The 19,823-nt window shown below is 34.8% G+C and overlaps 1 protein-coding gene across 2 annotated transcripts; it reads right to left on the reverse strand.

Annotated features, from left to right (window-relative positions):
• Positions 1 to 1,329: 1,329 nt before the first annotated feature.
• On the reverse strand, positions 1,330 to 9,020 carry LOC132165994 (uncharacterized). 2 transcript variants are annotated; one of them, XM_059576730.1, is made up of 10 exons: positions 8,790 to 9,020; positions 8,620 to 8,687; positions 8,374 to 8,435; positions 8,112 to 8,261; positions 7,364 to 7,540; positions 5,989 to 6,201; positions 3,705 to 5,425; positions 3,193 to 3,258; positions 3,032 to 3,101; positions 1,330 to 2,224 (listed from the first exon to the last, which is right to left on the reverse strand). In XM_059576730.1, exons 1-10 carry the CDS (start codon positions 8,993 to 8,995, stop codon positions 1,529 to 1,531), a joined length of 3,429 nt encoding a protein of 1,142 aa, XP_059432713.1. In that variant the 5' UTR covers positions 8,996 to 9,020; the 3' UTR covers positions 1,330 to 1,528. The 2 variants fall into 2 exon arrangements, with proteins under 2 accessions (XP_059432713.1, XP_059432712.1); XM_059576729.1 differs by having other exon boundaries at positions 1,331 to 2,224; positions 3,032 to 3,107.
• Positions 9,021 to 19,823: the final 10,803 nt, after the last annotated feature.

Below are 19,823 nucleotides of genomic sequence, written 5' to 3' on the forward strand. Positions count from 1 at the left end.
CACACACGGCCTATTCAAATGGGAATACCTGCAAATCGCCGGAGACTTCAACATCGCTAATGGTGGTGAGGGAAGAAAGGTACCGGTCGGCTCCCAAAGAAGCCTCAGGGAAAATAGTGTACTGCAAGACCTTGTTAGTGAGGAGCAAGTCGGAGAGCTCTCTTCGTATCTGCTTGCCAACCTTGTACATGATTTTTGGATTTTCTCATCGTTTATTTGTTCATTTCTCCTCTTGATTGCTTCAACTCCTATCCAATTTTGGGTACAGACATGCTGTAAATATTTAGACACTCAAATTACAAATATTGTCTTCTTCTTGTTGAGCCCAGTCTAAGGTCTGGGCTGTAAAGCTGGCTATGGGTATGAATGGGATACAGAGAATTGGATATGGGTTTTTCGTGTTGGCAGTGAAGGGTGGAGGCAGAGTTAGTAAGCATGATGAGTCTGCCATTGACAAGGACAAGGCTGGTGTACGTGGTTGCAGAAGCCATTTCTAGAGAGAGAGAAAATGTCCAACCGTGCGTGGTTGGAAGGGATGGGGGCATTTTAGGGATAAAAGGCCATAAGTGATCACGTGTGTTGCACGTGATCACCGTTCCGTCAGTCAAAGCGGTTTGACTAACGGAATGGCCGAATTGCAAAAGTTTGGCAAGTTTGGAGAGGTAGATTCTAAAAATTGAAACATTGAAGGTCGAATTGAAAATGACCCCAAACTTTGAGGGGTAAAGTGTAATTTTTCCTAAATTTTTTAAAATAAAAAAAAAATTGTTTTTTAATTAAAAAAAAAAAAATCGTTCTCTTTAAAATTTTTTTTTTTGTTTTTTTTTTTCAAATTTATAGGGGTATTTTTGTCTTTTTGCTGGCCTTGGGGGCATTGACAATTTTTTGGTAGCTTTAGTGAGATATGATGTGAACTTTTCCCATATTTTATTCGCATACATATATATATCTAATTGACTTAATCAATATTAATTAATTTACCCACAATAAAAAGATTTGGAAACGACATAGGTAGACTTAAACTAGTTTAATCGATATTCTTTATATCTTTTCTTGCTGCTCGAACGTTTCATATTGCTCTTCTAAACAATAGTAATTTTGAAGAGTAATTTTGTTTAGTAAACTGTCATACAACTATGAAAATCAACATTTAGATCAACAAGGGCTTTTAAAAATAAAAATCAATAGTTGATATTCAGTACCACATCATCATAATTGCATGGCAGTAGTATAAAAATCTACTAAATATCATTTCTCAATTTTCAAAGCACGGAACAAAAGCTCTCTACAACTAAAAATAGTTTACACATTATACAATGCTTATAAAATATATAAAATACTTCTATATATTTTATATAGATCAAAATATACATGATATTACCATATATTTCATACATTGAAATAGTCCCTTTGGGGACAGGTGACAAAAAATTGATACACTAGAACTTACAACAAGATCAAAACAACAAAGGCTGGCAGAGAACTCCCTTAGAGCATGACTGGTCAACTTGGGAGCATCATCCAACAATTAAGCAGCTTTTTGTAACATCTCCAAGAAGGACACTGGATTCTGGATTTCCTGGCTCTCTTGTGAATCCTCATTCCCCTGCGAAAAATCAACACTAGTATATGTCCGGATCCCCGGGCCGTGCCCACAACAGTCTCTGTCCCTTCCTTGCTGCGCTCGTCTCACTTCCTTTTGATGTTCAGTTAGTTCCAACCTTTTCCTTTTTAACCTTGAAGGCAGCTTCTCAACATGCTGAAGTTGATTCACTGTATCCTCTACAAACTCTACTCTTTTGGAGCTCTTATTATGCTTTGCAGTACTCACCATGTATCTCTGTGCAGCAGTGTCGACTCCTAGTCTAGAATGACATCTTTCAAGAAATGGTAGGCTTCTCCTGTGGAGGTTTATTCTTCCATTTCTAGAGAGCTTGTCCAACACATGTAGCAAGCTTTGAGGGTAATCCAACTTGCCTTGTTCGCCATAAGTGGAATTCCAGAAGGTGATGGTAGGCTCTGAAATGGAGGTATTTGGGTGATCAAGAGTTTCTTTGAGAAGAGGTGCCTGGAGTTCGAGGAATGCAGAATCAAAGATTATTGGTGGCTGACTGCTTCGTAGACGATTAAGGATTTCACCCCACAAGAGTTGAAGTTGATATTTGGTGCTTTCATCCACTTTCTCTATATGTGACAGCCATTGAAGCAGTGGAAAAGAAATTATCTGCAAGTAAGAACAAGAAAAGATTAATGCTAGTCAAACAGGATTAATCTTTTCAAGTAGAACCTCTACATGAAAGTAAGGAAGAAAACTTCAAGATTCTGATCACCAATTCAATTGGAGATGTTCTAAACACGTTTTCTTTAAGACTCTCTCTCTCTCTCAAGAAAAGCTTTAGTGTAAAGAGGGAACAAGACATCAAAAGCATATTCTCTTTCAACTTATTCAGGGGAAAAAAAAAGGAGCTTGATACATGCTTACTTTATGAACTGTTCATATGTTTCTTCAATGAGCTAGTAGAGCAGATAAATTTCTCTTCTAGTAACAGAAAATATTTTCCTGATCAATAGAAATTTGCAATCGAAGTGGTTGAAAATGACTAATGCTTTAATCAACCTTAAGTCATTTTCCAGAAACACAACTCTTTTGCACTATCTCCATCATTGCCTTCCTCCCTCCTCACCCCACCACCACTACCTCCACTCCCCTCACTCTGCACCACAACCACCACCTCTCCCGCCTCACTCCTCTGCATCCATGCCGCCACCTGTGACCTCCGATCTAGCAGACCGGACTTCTAATTCACTGTCCCACTCCTTGCTCCAGATTTGCTACTTGATTTTTGGCCCTTGAGGGCTGTGGTATTATTGGCCTTTGAGGGTTTTTACATTGATTTTTTTTTATACAAATAGAGAATCAATTTCACATCTCAACCAAACAGCTTAAAACAAATCTTTTTTTTTTTTTTCCTGAAACGATTTTCTATTAAAAACATTTTCCTTTAATTAAAGGAACAAGGTAGGTGCGTACCTCAATGAACAAGAGGATATCTTGCTTAATGGGAAGACAACTGACAAAGCGTGCCAATGCGGAAAATACCCTGGGACTTCATGGCAAAGTGCGACAGTCATAATGAGACCACATATGTAATGACCCAAGCACAAAGAGAAAGAAACCAGCTGTTGAGTTACCTCAATGTCGCAACAAGACCAGTTGGGGGATCTATTGCTATATTTGTCCATAGCAACTTCAAATATCTGTATGATGACACTTGAAACATGAGCAATGGTAAATGGAAGAGATTAAGCACCCCTCAAAAAAACACAAAACTATCACTTTTTGTTTTCATCAAATTTCAATTTCGAAAAAGCCCATTTTTTCTGTAAAAATTGATGATGCCCTCATTTTTGTTAAGAACTTGAAATAAGTCATGAACATTTATAAAATTGAAACTCAGTCCTATTCCTTGGATAATGAGGGTTTCATTTTAGATTAACAATTTACATGATGTCCAAAACTCAGTCCTATAAAATTTAATTGAATCAATTCATTTGTACATGATGTCCAAAACTCCATCTATGAAATGATGGGATCCCCAGGTCCAAAATTGGCACGCAGCCAATCTGCAATAAAATTATGCCTTGACATCCTATCAGGGCTCCATGAGAGCTTTGTGGATCTAAGAAACAATCTTTGCACATACCTGGCAGCAAATCTCAATCTACTGTTCATACCACTGGATATTTTATAGTCACCACTATAGTTGCATCTACTTTCATCCGAACCTACTTCTGAAGTACAGATCTCTTCCAGGAGACATATCACAATATCACCAGATAAAGAAAGGAGATCAAGGACCAGATCCTTGTAAATTAAATCACCATCATTGGCAGACTCAAGCATGCTAGCAGATTCATCAAGGCAGCCATTTAACATTGAACACAAATCCTCACGGAAACTGTTCATAGCAGAACCCTTATTCTGTGAAGCTTTAAGAGAACCATAAAGTGACATCCACACTTCAATAATATGTTCAAGCTCAAACTTTCCTAGTGGTGAAACATGAGGCTTTTCCGAGGAGAAACTAATCAGTGAGGTTGAATTTTTCTGGGGGCAAGAGCATACAGAAAATGGGTAGGCTAAGAAATAGCATAACGCAAGGTAAACAGTGCTGTCAGACTCCGTTCTTAATATTAAAAGTTCCTTGACATCATCCATGCAGTCTTTCAGACCTTTGGCTATTGCCATCCATATATTTAAGCAGTTGGAACTGACACACTTATACAATAAACTGATAGTGGCAAGGAGATTTTCCACGGGATCATATGTAGAGAATAAAAATTTGAAATATTTATGCATTCCCTGTAAAATGAACTGTGTGTTGGATGTCTTCATAGTTAACTGCAACACCACAGAAAAGTAGACCGCAACTAAATAAACCACTGGTGAAACCATGTTCATATAAGCAATAGAGCAGATATCCAGAACTTTTGCATGTCTAATGATATTAACTGATTGCAGGTTGTCAATGTACTTTTGGTCTAATGGAACCTTGTAAAGAGGGCATCCCAATATAGCAGGTTCTAACTCCTGACTGACAGCCTCTATAAACCGAAGGGAAGAATGATGCAAGTCATTACTATCACTTCCTTCTGAACTTACATCTTCGCATATCTTCTTTATGAATCTTAATACTGCACCCAAACATAACATAATGTCATCATAGTTAGTGGATGGCTTTCTCAACTCCAATTGAACCCCTTTTAAAACAGATGTAAATAGCGCCAAAGCAGCATCACATGATAATCTTCTATGTTCATATGTGACAGTTGCGATTGATGCTTGATTGACAAGAATACAAATCATCTTTAAATGGAAGTCCAACTGACAAATATCCCAAGGCAACCATTTAACAGAGTACTGCTTCGATGAGAATTGGCCAGGTGTATAAGGTCCAAGAATGGAGGTTCTAGCTGATAAATGATGGCTTGCAAGGTTATCTGCATCATATTCCACATCTCTACATTTTGCTAAAATAAAATCATCAAGTAGATCTAGGCACAGTTTCCATAATCTCATGCTCTTACTACCAGGACCAATGAGAAAAACAGCTTCAAAGATAGGCTCTAACACCAGTTTTATCACTGATGGATCATTGACAGAGGTATCAAGTTTATGCAGCAGACAACACCACGTGTTCAAGCAGGATGAGTGAACAGATATATCACATTTACTCAACATGATGCCTATAAGAGGAGTCATTACAAGCTTTATGCTTTTTGAGAATCCGTTTGCCTGGATTTCACCACTGTTCTCTCCAGACGTTTGCACCTGTTGTACACCATTCTCCTCCTTAGCTGCATCTATCTCACAAGATACTACTGGAGGATGAATAAGAGCATCAATAAGACCTTCCCAAGCAACCTGCAAAATCAAGGTACATAACCATATTATAATGGACTGATGAAATATTTTAATCCCAGAAAAACAATGTTATATGGAATAATAACATTCGAAGTGTTATAACAGAATACTTCTGAAATATTCTTAATCCAAAAATTACCACAGGCGATAAAATAAACACATAATTAGGGAGTTCTTTAGCGTTTTTTCTTTCTTTCTTTCTTTCTTTGTATTGCCATGGGAACTTGGGGCTAACCTAGGCATATGAGCCTATGAGTTAGGACCAAGCCCACTCAGTAGTTGATAACCATATATCCTTTTCTGAGTTAAACAAGGACCCTTGTAATTTCTTGATTTAGGATTTCTGCAAATTCTTGATGACCCATGATAAATTCATATCTTTCAAAAGGGGACCACTTCATGGCAGCATTGAATTAAAGATATGGATGAAAGCACTTTCTACTTTAGGATCCTATTTCATTGGTAATAAATCCAGTAAATAACGAACCATTCTTCGAGATAATATCATGATTGACTGGAAACCAAGACCTGGTTTCCAAAAAGGCTAACTCGATCAGAAGTACCTGTGAAGCAATCTGAACTTGTGGGTTGAGATCTGAAAATGTATGTTCAGGAATTTTCAGCATTTCATTTATTAAAGATCTGTTCTTTGTTGCATGAGATCCTAGTAAGCGAATAAACCATCCCCATGCATGAATAGTTTGAACCTTCATACCCTGGTTTAGCAGCTCCTTCATCTTAGTGAGCAATATTTGCTTCATATCTTTGACAAGTACCTGTTTAAGAAAGAATGAAGTGCATGTAGAGATTTTATATTACAGAACAAGACATATTCAATGTTGGAATCATTTTAGGTGAACTTCATGCTGACACGCGCATAGTTGAAAACAGCATCAAAGCAAGACTGGAGGAACTTTCTCATGGTTCTACCCTACACACTCAAGCCTGGTAATGTGAGGTAGGCATGAATATGTCTTGTTGAAACTTTTGCATCTTTATCTTTATCATTAACTAAAGTTGAAACATAATACTATTAATTATATGATACTATAAAACTCTAATATGGCCCTCGTTCATTATAAAAGCAACAAAGTCCTAGATTTTCATATGGAAAATCTTCTATATGCTGAAGAGATAAAGAAAAAACCGCTGGTACAGTTAACCAATCTTGATTTTGAGCTTCTAGACAACCTTAAATTTGTTATTTTAATTTTAAAAAAAAAACTATTTATTCAAATAAATTATCAAAGTTGGATTTAGTTAATATTTAAATATATTCATGAGTACAAATGGGCTGTGACCCAACTTCTTGCTCTTGGTCTGATGTTCAAATTCTAGTTTAAGATATAATTTGACATCTACTAGCATTTTGTGCTAAAACGTCACTTTGTTAATGCATTTTGCATTCATATGCAAAAGAAATAAGTTTTGTTTCAATTTCTTAAAACTTGTCAAAATCATCCATCTGAAACTTTGAATGCATCGTCAATTTAGTTTGTATCACAATATCAAAGTTCCCATGAATTTCACTTTTGAACCAAACATACAGTCATGGTAAAGAAGAAAACGCTTGCTGACTTAGCTTGCAAAATTTCCTGGAACAAACAAAAGTTACATCCAAATTCTAACAAGCACCAATGACGATATGTAATGGGCAAAACTAATTTGGTCATGATTCTTAAGATTCTGAAATTTTAGCAGAAGCTAGAAAAATGTTTTATTTGAAATACTGAATCATGGTTTGACCTTTCCCTTTGTCTTTGCCAACTCTTTTAACACGAATGTGGCGAAAATGAAGATGGAGGTAACAGATTTATGTAGCTACATCATGTCAGCATGTACAAGCTTTTCATGATTCAGATTTACGTCTCTGTAACATTACTGCACCTCAACAGATAAACTTGAAATATAAGGAGAACAACATAAGCATGTTAGTACCTTTGAGAGAACTAGTGGAGGAGGTAATATTGTAGACTTAATCTTCAACAGACACCTTTCTGACATATCCCTATCCCTCTTGTCAAAGCTGAGAAGTCTTCTATATATTGGAGGAGCCCATATATGCGAGGAGTCTCTCATCTTCTCACTTAATTGAGCTGATAACTTCATCACTGCCTATTATAAAAGAATGAAAAGGTTAGCAGGAGAAACAAGTGAATGCACACATATATTGATTCATGGTTAATATGAGATGCGAGGTTTAGCAATCATATATAAATGGACAAATATGGTTACTCAACAATGTTGAGTTTAACACTGGGATCATATATTTAAGATGAAAATGTAACATTTCTTGTATAACTGAATGCTTCATTCAAGTTTGATACCCACACTTGAGCAAATGCAAACCATTTCACAATCCTTCACTTTTTTCCAGGACAAGTTATGGACATTAAACACTTTGAAGGAAAAAAAATGATATCAAAACCTGCGAGTCACTGAATAAGTCAATGAGTATGCAGAGTTCCACTTAAGAAGTATCACTAGAATTAGTTGAGGACCATGATATGCCCACTCACTTTCTTCTGCCATTGGTAGAACAAAGTCTAATTAAGTGATTTTCTAGATGTCATTAAATAATTTGTATGAGGAAACAACATAAGATAAAATCCTCTAGCATATTCAAGAAAGTTATAAAGAAAACAAAAATAGAAACATGATGAAAGCTCGGAAAAATTAATTATACCTGGATAGCCTCAAAAGTTATCGATAAAGAACCAATAGGATTGTCAAGGGCATGAACAACCGCCTGCAACAGTGAATTGTAGTGGAAATCTAGAAGTGGTGCATTGAACTGTTGGATAGATATGCACCACACTCCTAAATTACAAACTGACTGCAATTAAAATGTGAAAGAAAAAAAAAAAAAAATCAAAATCAAAATCCGCAAATGAAAAGAGTATAGCAACTCTTGGAAAACTATCATTATTCAAGAATCTAGTATTTACCTTCATTTTCGTTGTTGTAATGAGTTTAACTATCGACTCTAGGACCAAACCAGCATCATCCACTACAAAACCAATAAAGAGAAAACGTCGATTACGAACTCCATTTGACATTAATAGAGAAGTAAACAATTACTGGTCAACCAGGATTGCAGTTTCAGCCCGACTACTTCTAAAATCCACATATTTTTAAGAGTCGTGAAACAACCAATATCTGATAGCTGACAGATTATACATAGAAAGCCATACCTGCAATTGCAGTAACAAGGGACGGATGATAGATCATGAAACCCAAACACTTCAAAGCCTGTGCAGCACTGCAAGCAATTCAAAACCAATTACTCAAAACCAATTTTATATATATATATATATATATATTCAATTACCCTCCATTTTGTGAATTTCTACTTGAAACTTACACTTCTTCGTCTTCGTCTGAGATATCAGCGACGAGTAAAGATAAAAGAGTCTGAGAACTTCCAACAAGGGCTTGAATCGAAGCAGGACAGTCGCTGGACTGTTCTTGGAAGTGTAAGAGGGTTGAGAAAGCGAAGCATTTGTTGGCTCTTGCGCCCGAGGAAATGAGGGCTTTGATTTCCTCCAGCTGATCGGAGGAATTGGTCATTGTTGCACAGAAGGGGGAGACAAAGGAGAAGGTACTCCTCGGATAAAACCCTAATTGGGGGAATTAATTGAATTGGAGTTCCAATTTTCGCGCCAAAAGCTGGTAGTGCCTACTGAGTTGAGGGAGTGAATTGTAAATCCGTACCACCGTCCCTAATGGGCTGGGTTTGCGATTTCATAAGCCCAATGTTGGTAAAAATACCATTTTTTTCTATGGAGAGTAGCAAATTAAGCCCCAACCCCGTATGGGTCTTTAACTGGTTTCTTCCACAAAGCTTGGCTAAAAAATTGACTGCTGCAGATTGTGGAGTTTTATTAGAGAAAATATCAGCTCACATAAACTCTTGGTTTTCTAAGAAGTTATCCTTTGCTGTTTGGTTGCAGTTGGTATCTTCTGTATTATATAGTACTGTCCAAGTATACTGGTCCACCATTTTTATTCTACCCAAGAACATCATCAGGCTGTTGGAACAAAATTTCAATTGATTTTTGTGGTAGAGGACTGATGCTGTTCACTCTAGAGCAGATGTAGCTTGGGACCTCATATGTGTTTCTAAAAATGAGGTTCTTTATGAAGAATTTGGGCATAAAATTGTCTATGATGCTGGAAGTCAGGTTGATGCCAAGCTACCAAGTGTTGTAAGAAATAAAGTTTGGTGTTGGTAGCCAACAAGATCTGAGGATCTTGTAAAGATTCAAAGTAAGTTCCCTATGGTGTGTGTTGGAGACTTTGATCAACCTGCTTGGAGCATTTCTAAAAATGTTGTATATAACTGTGAAGAGACAGAAAGATTATTTGTTTTGAGATTGCAGGTCAATGTTGATTAAGAATGTTATCATATTATCAAATTATCAAGGACTTAAAAAAGATTATTTGTCATCATAATGGGTTGTTCAGTAGCTAGCAAGTAGGTTTTTGAATGCAAGACTTAAGGAATCAGATGGCTCTACTATCTCTTTCTATCCTCTTGAAGTAGGGTCATATTCGTCTTTTCCCATCCTACCATGTATTGGGCCTTTGGCCCAACTATCTTCCTCTCCCTTTTAACCTCTGTGATCACTCCATGGGGCCATTAGGACACTATCCTTTTACTTTGGGCTTAAGGCCCAAATCTGTGTTATTAGGCTTCAAGTCCAATTCATTACTTACTCTCTCAGACGCCATGTACTGTTGTAAAGGACAAAATTGTCCATCTTTATGGGGCTGAACAGTGAACCCCACTCCTAAGTAAAAGATTGATGTATTAAACTAACAAAAAATTGCCAATGTTCTCTTAACGACTAAAATACCATTAATAAAAAAAGTTAAAACATTTTTTTAAAAAAAAAATTAGGATGTAAAAAAAAAATTTCTTTTTGAAGGAAGTATGTAGACTATTTTCTAATATATATTATAGAATTTAGAACGTAATGAATACTACCACGTGTCTGATCAAAATTCGGTGGTCACACCAAAATCATTATCCTCAAAGTGAAGGGTCAGTCGGTAGGTGATAAACGGTTAATTTGTCCACCCCTATGAGGAGGTTATTTTAGTCTTTTTGTTTTTTTAGAAAAAAAAAAAAAAAACAATTAATTTTGGTTTTTAAAAACCAAGGGGTCTTTTGTTATAATTTTAAGATTTTTTATTTTTATTTTCTAAAGGGTATTTTTGTTTTGTGTTTTTTTTTTTTTTTTTGAAACAATCAAATCTCATTCATTGATAAACGAACATAAAGCTCAAACAATACAGAGCAAAGCTCTGAAACAACCATAGCCGAAATTACGAGGTTACAAGCGTCAAAAATGACATATTACATTCTATGCTCATACAAAATCCACTAACCTATGACTAATTTTCAAATTAAACAGCAGATCTGCGCCAAACTGACTTAAACCAATGCATAGGTAGCTCTTATTTCTCGGCATTAAGGGCAGAGAACCCCAAGCCAAAACTCATGTTCCTCGACCCGAAAGCTAGGATAACATTCACATCCACAACCCAAAAGTCTGGACCAAATCAACTACCCCAAAAGGCATCAAGCGAGCAGATCGAGAGAGAGGACCGAGCATTATTACAAACAAAAACAAAACCAGGGAAACAAAACAAAACAAGACAAGACATAAAGAATAAAAAAGGAAAGCCAAACAAAATTATAGGGAAATGACCAACAGAAAAAAGCACACTGAGGGGATGACAGCAGTCGGAAAGAAGAGCCGATCGCGCACTCGCCGGAAACCGAAAACGAAACGGGGCATTGGAAGCTCATCGAGGTGGGGGGCGCGAGAAAAAAGCCCAGCAGAAGATGGTGGGCAGCGAAGCAGGCACGGAGGAGATCGGCGGCACACTCAAACGGAGGGAAAAATTTGAGTAAAACCCCATGAGTATCACGCACAAAGAGTACCTAAATAAGCAAAAACAACAGAAACAAACAAACACAAAGAGGGCGATGAGATGAGAAGGGAGGAGGGAGACGGAAGAGAGAGAGGGGAGGAGGGCCGGAGGAGGAGAACAAACGATGGCGCTCTCTGCTATAGATGAAACCCTAGCAGAGAGGGGATATGACTGACAGTTGAGTGAGAGTATATATCCAAATAGTATTTTTGTTATAATTAAAAGAGACATTGACATGTGTTTTTAATAGTTTAGAAAGAAAATTAACACATTAGATATTTTAGTATAATTGTCCGGTAATTTAGGTGCTTATATGAAAAGGAAGGGACACGCGTGCAGTTAATCTCGGTCCAACAAAAATACTTCTCATCTGACAATGACATGTGTTTTTAATAGTTTAGAAAGAAAATTGACACATATTAGATATTTTAAGTATAATTGTACGGTAATTTAGGTGCTTTATAAGAAAAGTAAGGGACACGCGCGCGGTTAATCTCGTTCCAACAAAAATACTTCTCATCACGCCGTGTTGTCAGCCGCACGATGCCTAGAAAAGCGATTACGTGTCCCATCAGATGGATAAGATTGTGGATTGTGATGAAGGGTGTGGATGACTCTGAATTGTGATATACAATTATAGAGAATTAATATCTTTTGGGGACCCCCGCTTTGGAGACATTCCCATTTTCTGATTTTAAGTCAAGGTTGACAGCTAGGACAAACGATTGGTGAAATGAATTTGACATTTTATTATGTGTGGAATCTAGAACAACACAGTGGTTTTCACATCACATTCAAGAAAAATCTGGGCAATTACTTCTAAAATGAATGTGGCATTTTCTACTGCCATATTTCAATCCTTAAGCAAAATGGGGAGATGAGATTCCAAACTATTAATGGGTTCATTGTTCATTCATCAAATAAATCACTACGTGTACAATAACTGCATCAATCAAAATCTTTCATAAGACGAATATGTATTTAAAGATATTAAAATTCCGATATCTCAGATATTCCAACTACTCAATTGAGACTATTTTCCACCGATCACATAAATATGGAGCATCAATCGATAGAGAAAGCAGTTACATAAAATCATATAAAAGAGATATAGTTCATCAGGTAAAAGGGATTTGATTTATTTAAAAAAATCCTAACTCATTGCTATATTTTCACTCCAAACAAACATGTTAACTTAAGCATTAGAGTGTTTCTCACCGAAGTTGAGATCCTTTGACGCTTTTACTATTTTACAGGTAGCCCATCACCGGTTAAATCATACCAAAACTAAATCAATGGTTGATGTGATTTTTAAAATTATTATTGAATTTATAATGATTTACTATTAAATTTTGATTCATAGGTAAATTTCAAATTCACATTAATTTTGAGGATAAAAGGAAGATAAAATGTCAACACAATTGAAACAATCTAGTTTAGATTCGTCAGTTTGATGTAATATTAATGCCATCGTGCCCATCCGATCCCATATTCTTTAATTGACATCTTGAATTATCTTTAATCACTTAGAGCACCAATTAATTAGTACTTTATAATTTTCTATAGTATTAAAATAAATTTCAGATCAATACAGAAAAATAAAATTTAACTTTTAACTGAATTTTTTTTTTTTTTTTTTTTGGGCAACAAGTGTAGATTTTATTATTTACCAATAAGAATAAGGTAAATTTTTAAATTCAGAATATATAATAATGTTTAAAAATATTTTTCTGAAATATACTCCTTTTGTCCGACTTGATTAGCCTTCTTCACAACTCTTTACTTTTTAAGGAGACAAAATATTCAATACTTTGACATGTAATATAAATTCCATTAGCTTGGAATCTTGCCTCATGAAGTGGAAGTCCTAGTTCAAATCTCCTCTTTCTACTTGTGTGGACATGTCAAAAAACAAATATATATATATATATATATATATATATATATATATATTTTTTTTTCAATATGAACTATTATTGTTCTATTTTTTTCTCTTTTTTTCTCTTTTCTTTTAAGTAGGGGTTTTATAGAAAGCACAAAGCAGTTTTTTTAAAAAAATAAAAAAAATTATATAGACTAGTGATTTTTTGAAAAATATTTGGGAAAAATCATATACTCCTCTGAAATTACTATTCAATAATGTCTCATTTAAACTTTTAATTGAGACAATGTTCTACCTAAATTACTAAACAATTGACAATATTTCATCCAAGGCTAACAAAAAGACAAAAATGATCCTAATTCTTTTAATCAAACAAAAGCACTTTAATACATTCGGAAAAAAAAAAAAAAAAAAAAAAAAAAAACTTTTTTTTGAAAAAAAAAAAAAAAATTTCACACCCTAGTTTTTATTTTTTTATTTTTATTTTTAAAAAATTGTTTTAGTTTTTATTTTATTTTTTATTTTATGTGTATTTTTGTCATCGGGGAACATTGTCAATTTTTTGATAGTTTGGATGTACATTGTCACGTACAATTGAAAGTTTATAAAAGACATAGTTAATTGGGTTGTAGTTTAAAGAAGACACCTAAAAGTAAACGTTCTCCGGCTGGAACCACGCCTAATAAAGTGAAGGTCACTAGTTCGAATCCTTATCCCCCTCTTGTACGGACATGTCAAAAAAAATAAATAAATAAATAAATTAAAGTAGACCTTCTCCAAAATATTTTTACAAAATATTACTTTGATCTTATTTCTTGAACTAATGACACGTGTACCACATAGATGTCATATTGATAATACGTTTTGTATTTTACTTTTCCTTTTAGGAAAAGCCAATTACCAAAGAAAAGAAAAATACAGAGGTTGCGTGGACAAATTTTCATTTTTCTTTTATTTATATGTTCACATAAGAGGTGAAAGATGTTTCAAATTAATGACTCCTATTTCATCCAACTTAATCCCAACAAATTAAGCTACCCATAACCAGAGAAGACAGGTGGGTAATTGCTTGTTAAAAAAGCATGTATTATTAAAAAAAGCAAAGGTATTTTTTACACGCTAAAAAAAACTGTTATTTTAAGAAGCCCATTTGTAGAAAATTTATGTACAATGGAGGGTGAATTGGGTATTCGGCTGCGAATGGAAAAGCCAAATTAGGCTGGCGTGAAGGACATAATCATAGGAAAAGAACAAGTTTAGGGTTCCTATCTAGGCTTTTTGTCTTACGCTAGCGTCCGAGAATATGGGCAAAATTCCGTGTCACGATGCCTCACCATGATGTTGAAAACAATTTGCTGGCGTTAATGGTGAGCTTTTAAACGAGGAAAAGGTTGACCACCATACGATCAATTCCAAAATCATTTGATTAGAATATATATATATATATATATATATATATATATTGATTGATAGGACTCCACGTATGACTTGTCATACACATAAGACGAACTCACATTATTTGGTCACGGAGATGAATAAGGAAAACTAACGTAAAGATCATGGGCAGTAATGGTGTTTGCCATGGGCTATGATGCGCAACGTGGCTTGAGTAATGGAGTTAGTGTTAAGTGTTATCTTCTAAGAGCATTCTCAATGGAAGAGCCAAATGTTACTTTTATCTAGAATAGCTCTTCAAATGTTCAAAAAACCTCCCACATTGGATGAGCCAAAAATATATGTAAAATAGATATTTGATTAGAAGAGCTAAAAAAAAAGTTAAATGTAGCAGCACTTTTTAAGGGAGCCATTTTATTTTTTAGTGTTTCTCTCTCCTACTTTATCTTTTTCCCAAATCTTTTTCCACCTATTTTTTAGAAATATAGCTAATCGGATGTGTAGACACTTAAAAATGGCTTAGCTAAACTAGATAAAAATGAGTTTTGAATAGCCATTTTACATAAAAATATGGCTCTTCCATTGGGAATGCTCTAAGAGGAGTTAGTGGAAAGTTTACTTACTAGGAGAATTTGGTGTAGAGTTCTAATTCTGTTGTCGTTCAACTTTCACCCTAAGTGGAGTATTATCTTGTTCTGACTGGGACCCACTATGATATCAGAATGTATTATCTTATTTATGTGTTTGTATTATGGTAAAACTCTAACTATAAGTTGAGATTTATAATGTGTATTATCTTTATATTATATTAAATATTAATTGTGTTTCTATTATCTGTTTGGGACCTATCAATTGGTATCAGAGCATGGAATGTGTGAAGATGCAGAGCATGGAAGATTCCTTGAACAAGATCAAGAACTTGCTGGCTGGAGTTCTACCAATTCTCTGAGAAGAGCACCAACCCATTGAAGCACCTTAAGACGGATTTCCCACGTTATGAACATTTCACTAGAGGGCAGTTACAAATCGTCAACGTCAATTTCACACATTCCACCTTGAGGACAAGGTTCTCTTCAGGGCCGGCTAGACCATTAGGCGAGTAAGGTGCTCGCCTAGGGCCCCCGGATTAATAAGGCCCAAAAAAAAAAAAATTGCCCAAAAAAATTTTTTAATAATTTTTTTTCTTGTAATTTAAGGCCCATTTTTTTTTTTTCAATAAAAACTTAAGGCCTGTAATCATGATAAGTAAGTAATTTAAAAAATGCATCAATTCAATAAGGCCCCAATATAATAAGCCCATGGTAAAATAAGACCAATTAACCAAGATAAGCAAATATCCTTATACTTAAAAAGAGCCTATCTACCTATGCATTCGAAATTATTTGATATTGAAAGATCATTTTAACCCTACCTAACCACCAACTTTCTTTCCTTTCTTTTTCTTTCTCTCTTTTCTTCTTAACTGCCGACAGACTCCCCTCTTATCTTCTTTTTTTTCTTTCCTTAGTTTCACTCAAAACAGAACGTGATAGAGAGAGATTAAGCGAGAGAGAGAGAGAGAGAGAGAGAGAGAGAGAGAGACAGAGACAGAGACAGAGATGTGTATCAATGAGGTAAGAATTCAAAAAAATTAAAAATTAAAAAAAAAATTGATTTTTTTTTTTTTTAATGTTTATTTCTGTGCTTGATTTTTCTTGTGGGTTTTGTATAAATTTTTGTCAATTTTTTTGGTAGGTTTTGTTTGAAACAGGTGTATCAAAGAGGTAAGGACTCATAAAAGAAAAAAAAAAATTGATTTTTTATTGTTATGTTTATTTTTGTAAGGATTAATAAAAATGAGAACTCTAAATATAATAATAATATTAAAATAAATATTATTTAATTAATATATAAATATTAAAAAAAATAATGTCTCATTTAAAAGTTTCGCCTAAGGCCCCAAAAAACATTGAGCCGGCCCTGAACTTCTCTTAAGGGGGGCGAATGATAGGACTCCACGTAGGACTCGTCATACACATTAGCCGAACCCACATTATTAGGTGACGAGTCTAGCCAACCCTGAAGAGAACCTTGTCCTCAAGCTTGAATGTGTGAAATTGACGTTGACGATTTGTAACTGCCCTCCAGTGAGATGTTCATAACGTGGGAAACCCATCTTAAGGTGCTTCAATTGGTTGGTGCTCTTCTTGGAGAATTGGTAGAACTCCAGCCAGCAAGTTCTTGATTTTGTTCAAGGAATCTTCCATGCTCTGCATCTTCTCACATTCCATGCTCTGATACCAATTGATAGGTTCCAAACAGATAATAGAAACACAATTAATATTTAATATAATATAAAGATAATACACATTACAAATCTCCACTTATGGCTAGAGTTCTACCACAATGCAAACACATAAACAAAATAATACGTTGTGATACCCTAGTGGGTCCCAATTAGAACAAGATAAACAAGATAATACTCCACTTAGGGTGAGAGTTGAACCACAACAGAATTAGAACTATACACCAAATCCTCCTAGTAAGTAAACTTCTCATTAACTCTTATTATAAGATAACACTAACACTAACCCCATTACGCAAGCCACGCTGCACATCATGGCCCTTGGCAAACACCACTACTGCCCATGATCTTCACGTTGGTCTTCCTTATCCATTTCCCAGGGCCGGCTAGACCACTAGGCGACGGAGTAGCTCGTTCGCCTAGGGCCCTCGGATTAATAAGGCCCAAAAAAAAAAAAAAATTTGCCCAAAAAAATTTTTAAATTTTTTAAAAATAATTTTTTTTTTTTTTTTAATAAAAACTTAAGGTCTCTAATCATAATAAGTAAGTAATTTAAAAAATGCCTCAATTTAATGAAGTCCCAATATAATAAGCCCATGGTAAAATAAGACCAATTAACCAAGAAAAGCAAATATCCTTATACTTAAAAAAGCCTATCATTCGAAATTATTTGATATTAAAAGATCATTTTAACCCTACTTAACCACCCACTTTCTTTCATTTCTTTTTCTTTCTCTCTTTTCTTCTCCACTGCGGATAGCCTCCCCTCTTATCTTCTTTTTTCTTTTTTCCTTAATTTTCACTCAAAACAAAACGTGATGGAGAGAGATGAAGAGAGAGAGAAATAGACTAGGCGAGAGAGAGAAATATGTGTATCAATGAGGTAAGGATTCATAAAAAAAAAAAAATTGATTTTTTTTTTTTTTGTAATGTTTATTTCTGTGCTTGATTTTTCTTGTGAGTATTAAAATAAATATTATTTAATTAATATATAATATATTAAAAAAAAAAAAAGCCCAATTAAAAGTCTTCTAAGGCTCTCTAGAAAACAGTATCCCCCCAGTTCTCTAGGGAGGGGCAACGGACTCATCGCTGTCATACATCAGTGTAACATCCCCGATATTTCTTTTATCTTGTAAATAAATGAGTGTTATCGAAATAATCTTTTATACAAGGAAAATCTAAAATTTATCAATACAAAACAATACTCTTAAAAATACTTTTCTTTATACAAAATACCCACAATTATGCCGAACAAGGCATTTATACAAATCGATCTGACTGTATAAACTCTAAACAAACTTCACCAACTTAGAATCTCTGTACATCTCAAATATGAAGCTCTAATCACAACTGCATAATTACCTTGACTTTCCATTCCTGCAAGCACTACAAAAACTGTAAAGTAATGAGTCAATTGATTCACGATAATATCAATCATTGTTGAAGCAATTATATCAAAAGGCCAGACATTTAATAAAACTATAAAGATTTGTATTATTGAATATCAATATCATTCTCAGTAAGTAAGAATACTTACAGTGGATTACATGAATGGATCATCAAAGGTAATTACTTGTTGAAACCCATTCTGCTTTGCACAGTCTCTTTCTTTCAATATCTCTCACTGTCTCCAAAAACTCTCTCTCAATCTTTGATACTCTATCTCCATCTTTCTCTGAATTACCTTCGTCTCACTGCCTCTCCCTCGAACTCTGCTTCTCACCATCTCTCTGCTAGCTCTCTCTCTCTCTCTCTTGTTCTTTCTTTCTTGTAACGCTTTGTCTCGCCCTTTCTCTCTCTGCTTTGTGTAAACATTCTCAGAAAGAAGAAAGATCAAGTAGAAAGCTGAAGAATGAAGAATATGTGGAAGAGAAGGGAGATGAGTGGTGAAATTGTGAAGGGGGAAGCTCTATTTATAGGAAAAAAAAAACAAATACTATTCTACCTTTCATTTACAGTTCTACCATCATTTTACTATTCCACATACCAACATTACTATACCTACCATTAACTATTCTACAGTCCATTTATAATTCTACCATCCTTTTACTATATCAATACTATTATACTTACCATTAACTATTATACCTTCCCTTACTATTCTATATACCAACACTATTCTTCATACCATTTACTATCATATTATTTCATCGATTATCATTCTCTAATTGCCACTCTCCGTAACACCATAAATTTCTCAAGAATTAAAATCATTGGCTAAAATGAATATTAAAATAGCATTATCATCAAAATAATCTATTTAAATAACTTTGAAAATTTTGAGGCGCTACAAGCTAAACCCACATTATTTGGTGACGAGTCTAGCCGGCCTTAAAGAGAACCTTGTCCTCAAGGTGGAATGTGTGAAATTGACGTTGACAATTTGTAATTGCCCTCCAGTGAGATGTTCATAACGTGGGAAATCCATCTTAAGGTGCTTCAATGGGTTGGTGCTCTTCTCGGAGAATTGGTAGAACTCCAACTAGCAAGTTCTTGATCTTGTTCAAGGAATCTTCCATGCTCTGCATCTTCTCACATTCTATACTCTAATACCAATTGATAGGTCCCAAACATATAACAGAAAACACAATTAATATTTAATATAATATAAAGATAATACACATTACAAATCTCCACTTATGGTTGGAGTTCTACCACAATACAAACACATAAACAAGATAATACATTCTGATACCCTAGTGGGTCCCAGTCATAACAAGATAATACTCAACTTATGGGTGGGAGTTGAACCACAACAGAATTAGAACTCTACACCAAATCCTCGTAGTAAGTAAACTTCCCACTAACTCCTATTATAAGATAACACTAACACTAACCCCATTACCCAAGCCACATTGTACATCATGGCCCATGACAAACACCACTATTGC

Source organism: Corylus avellana, chromosome ca11 (genome assembly GCF_901000735.1).
Source record: "Corylus avellana chromosome ca11, CavTom2PMs-1.0".
Taxonomy (NCBI): domain Eukaryota; kingdom Viridiplantae; phylum Streptophyta; class Magnoliopsida; order Fagales; family Betulaceae; genus Corylus; species Corylus avellana.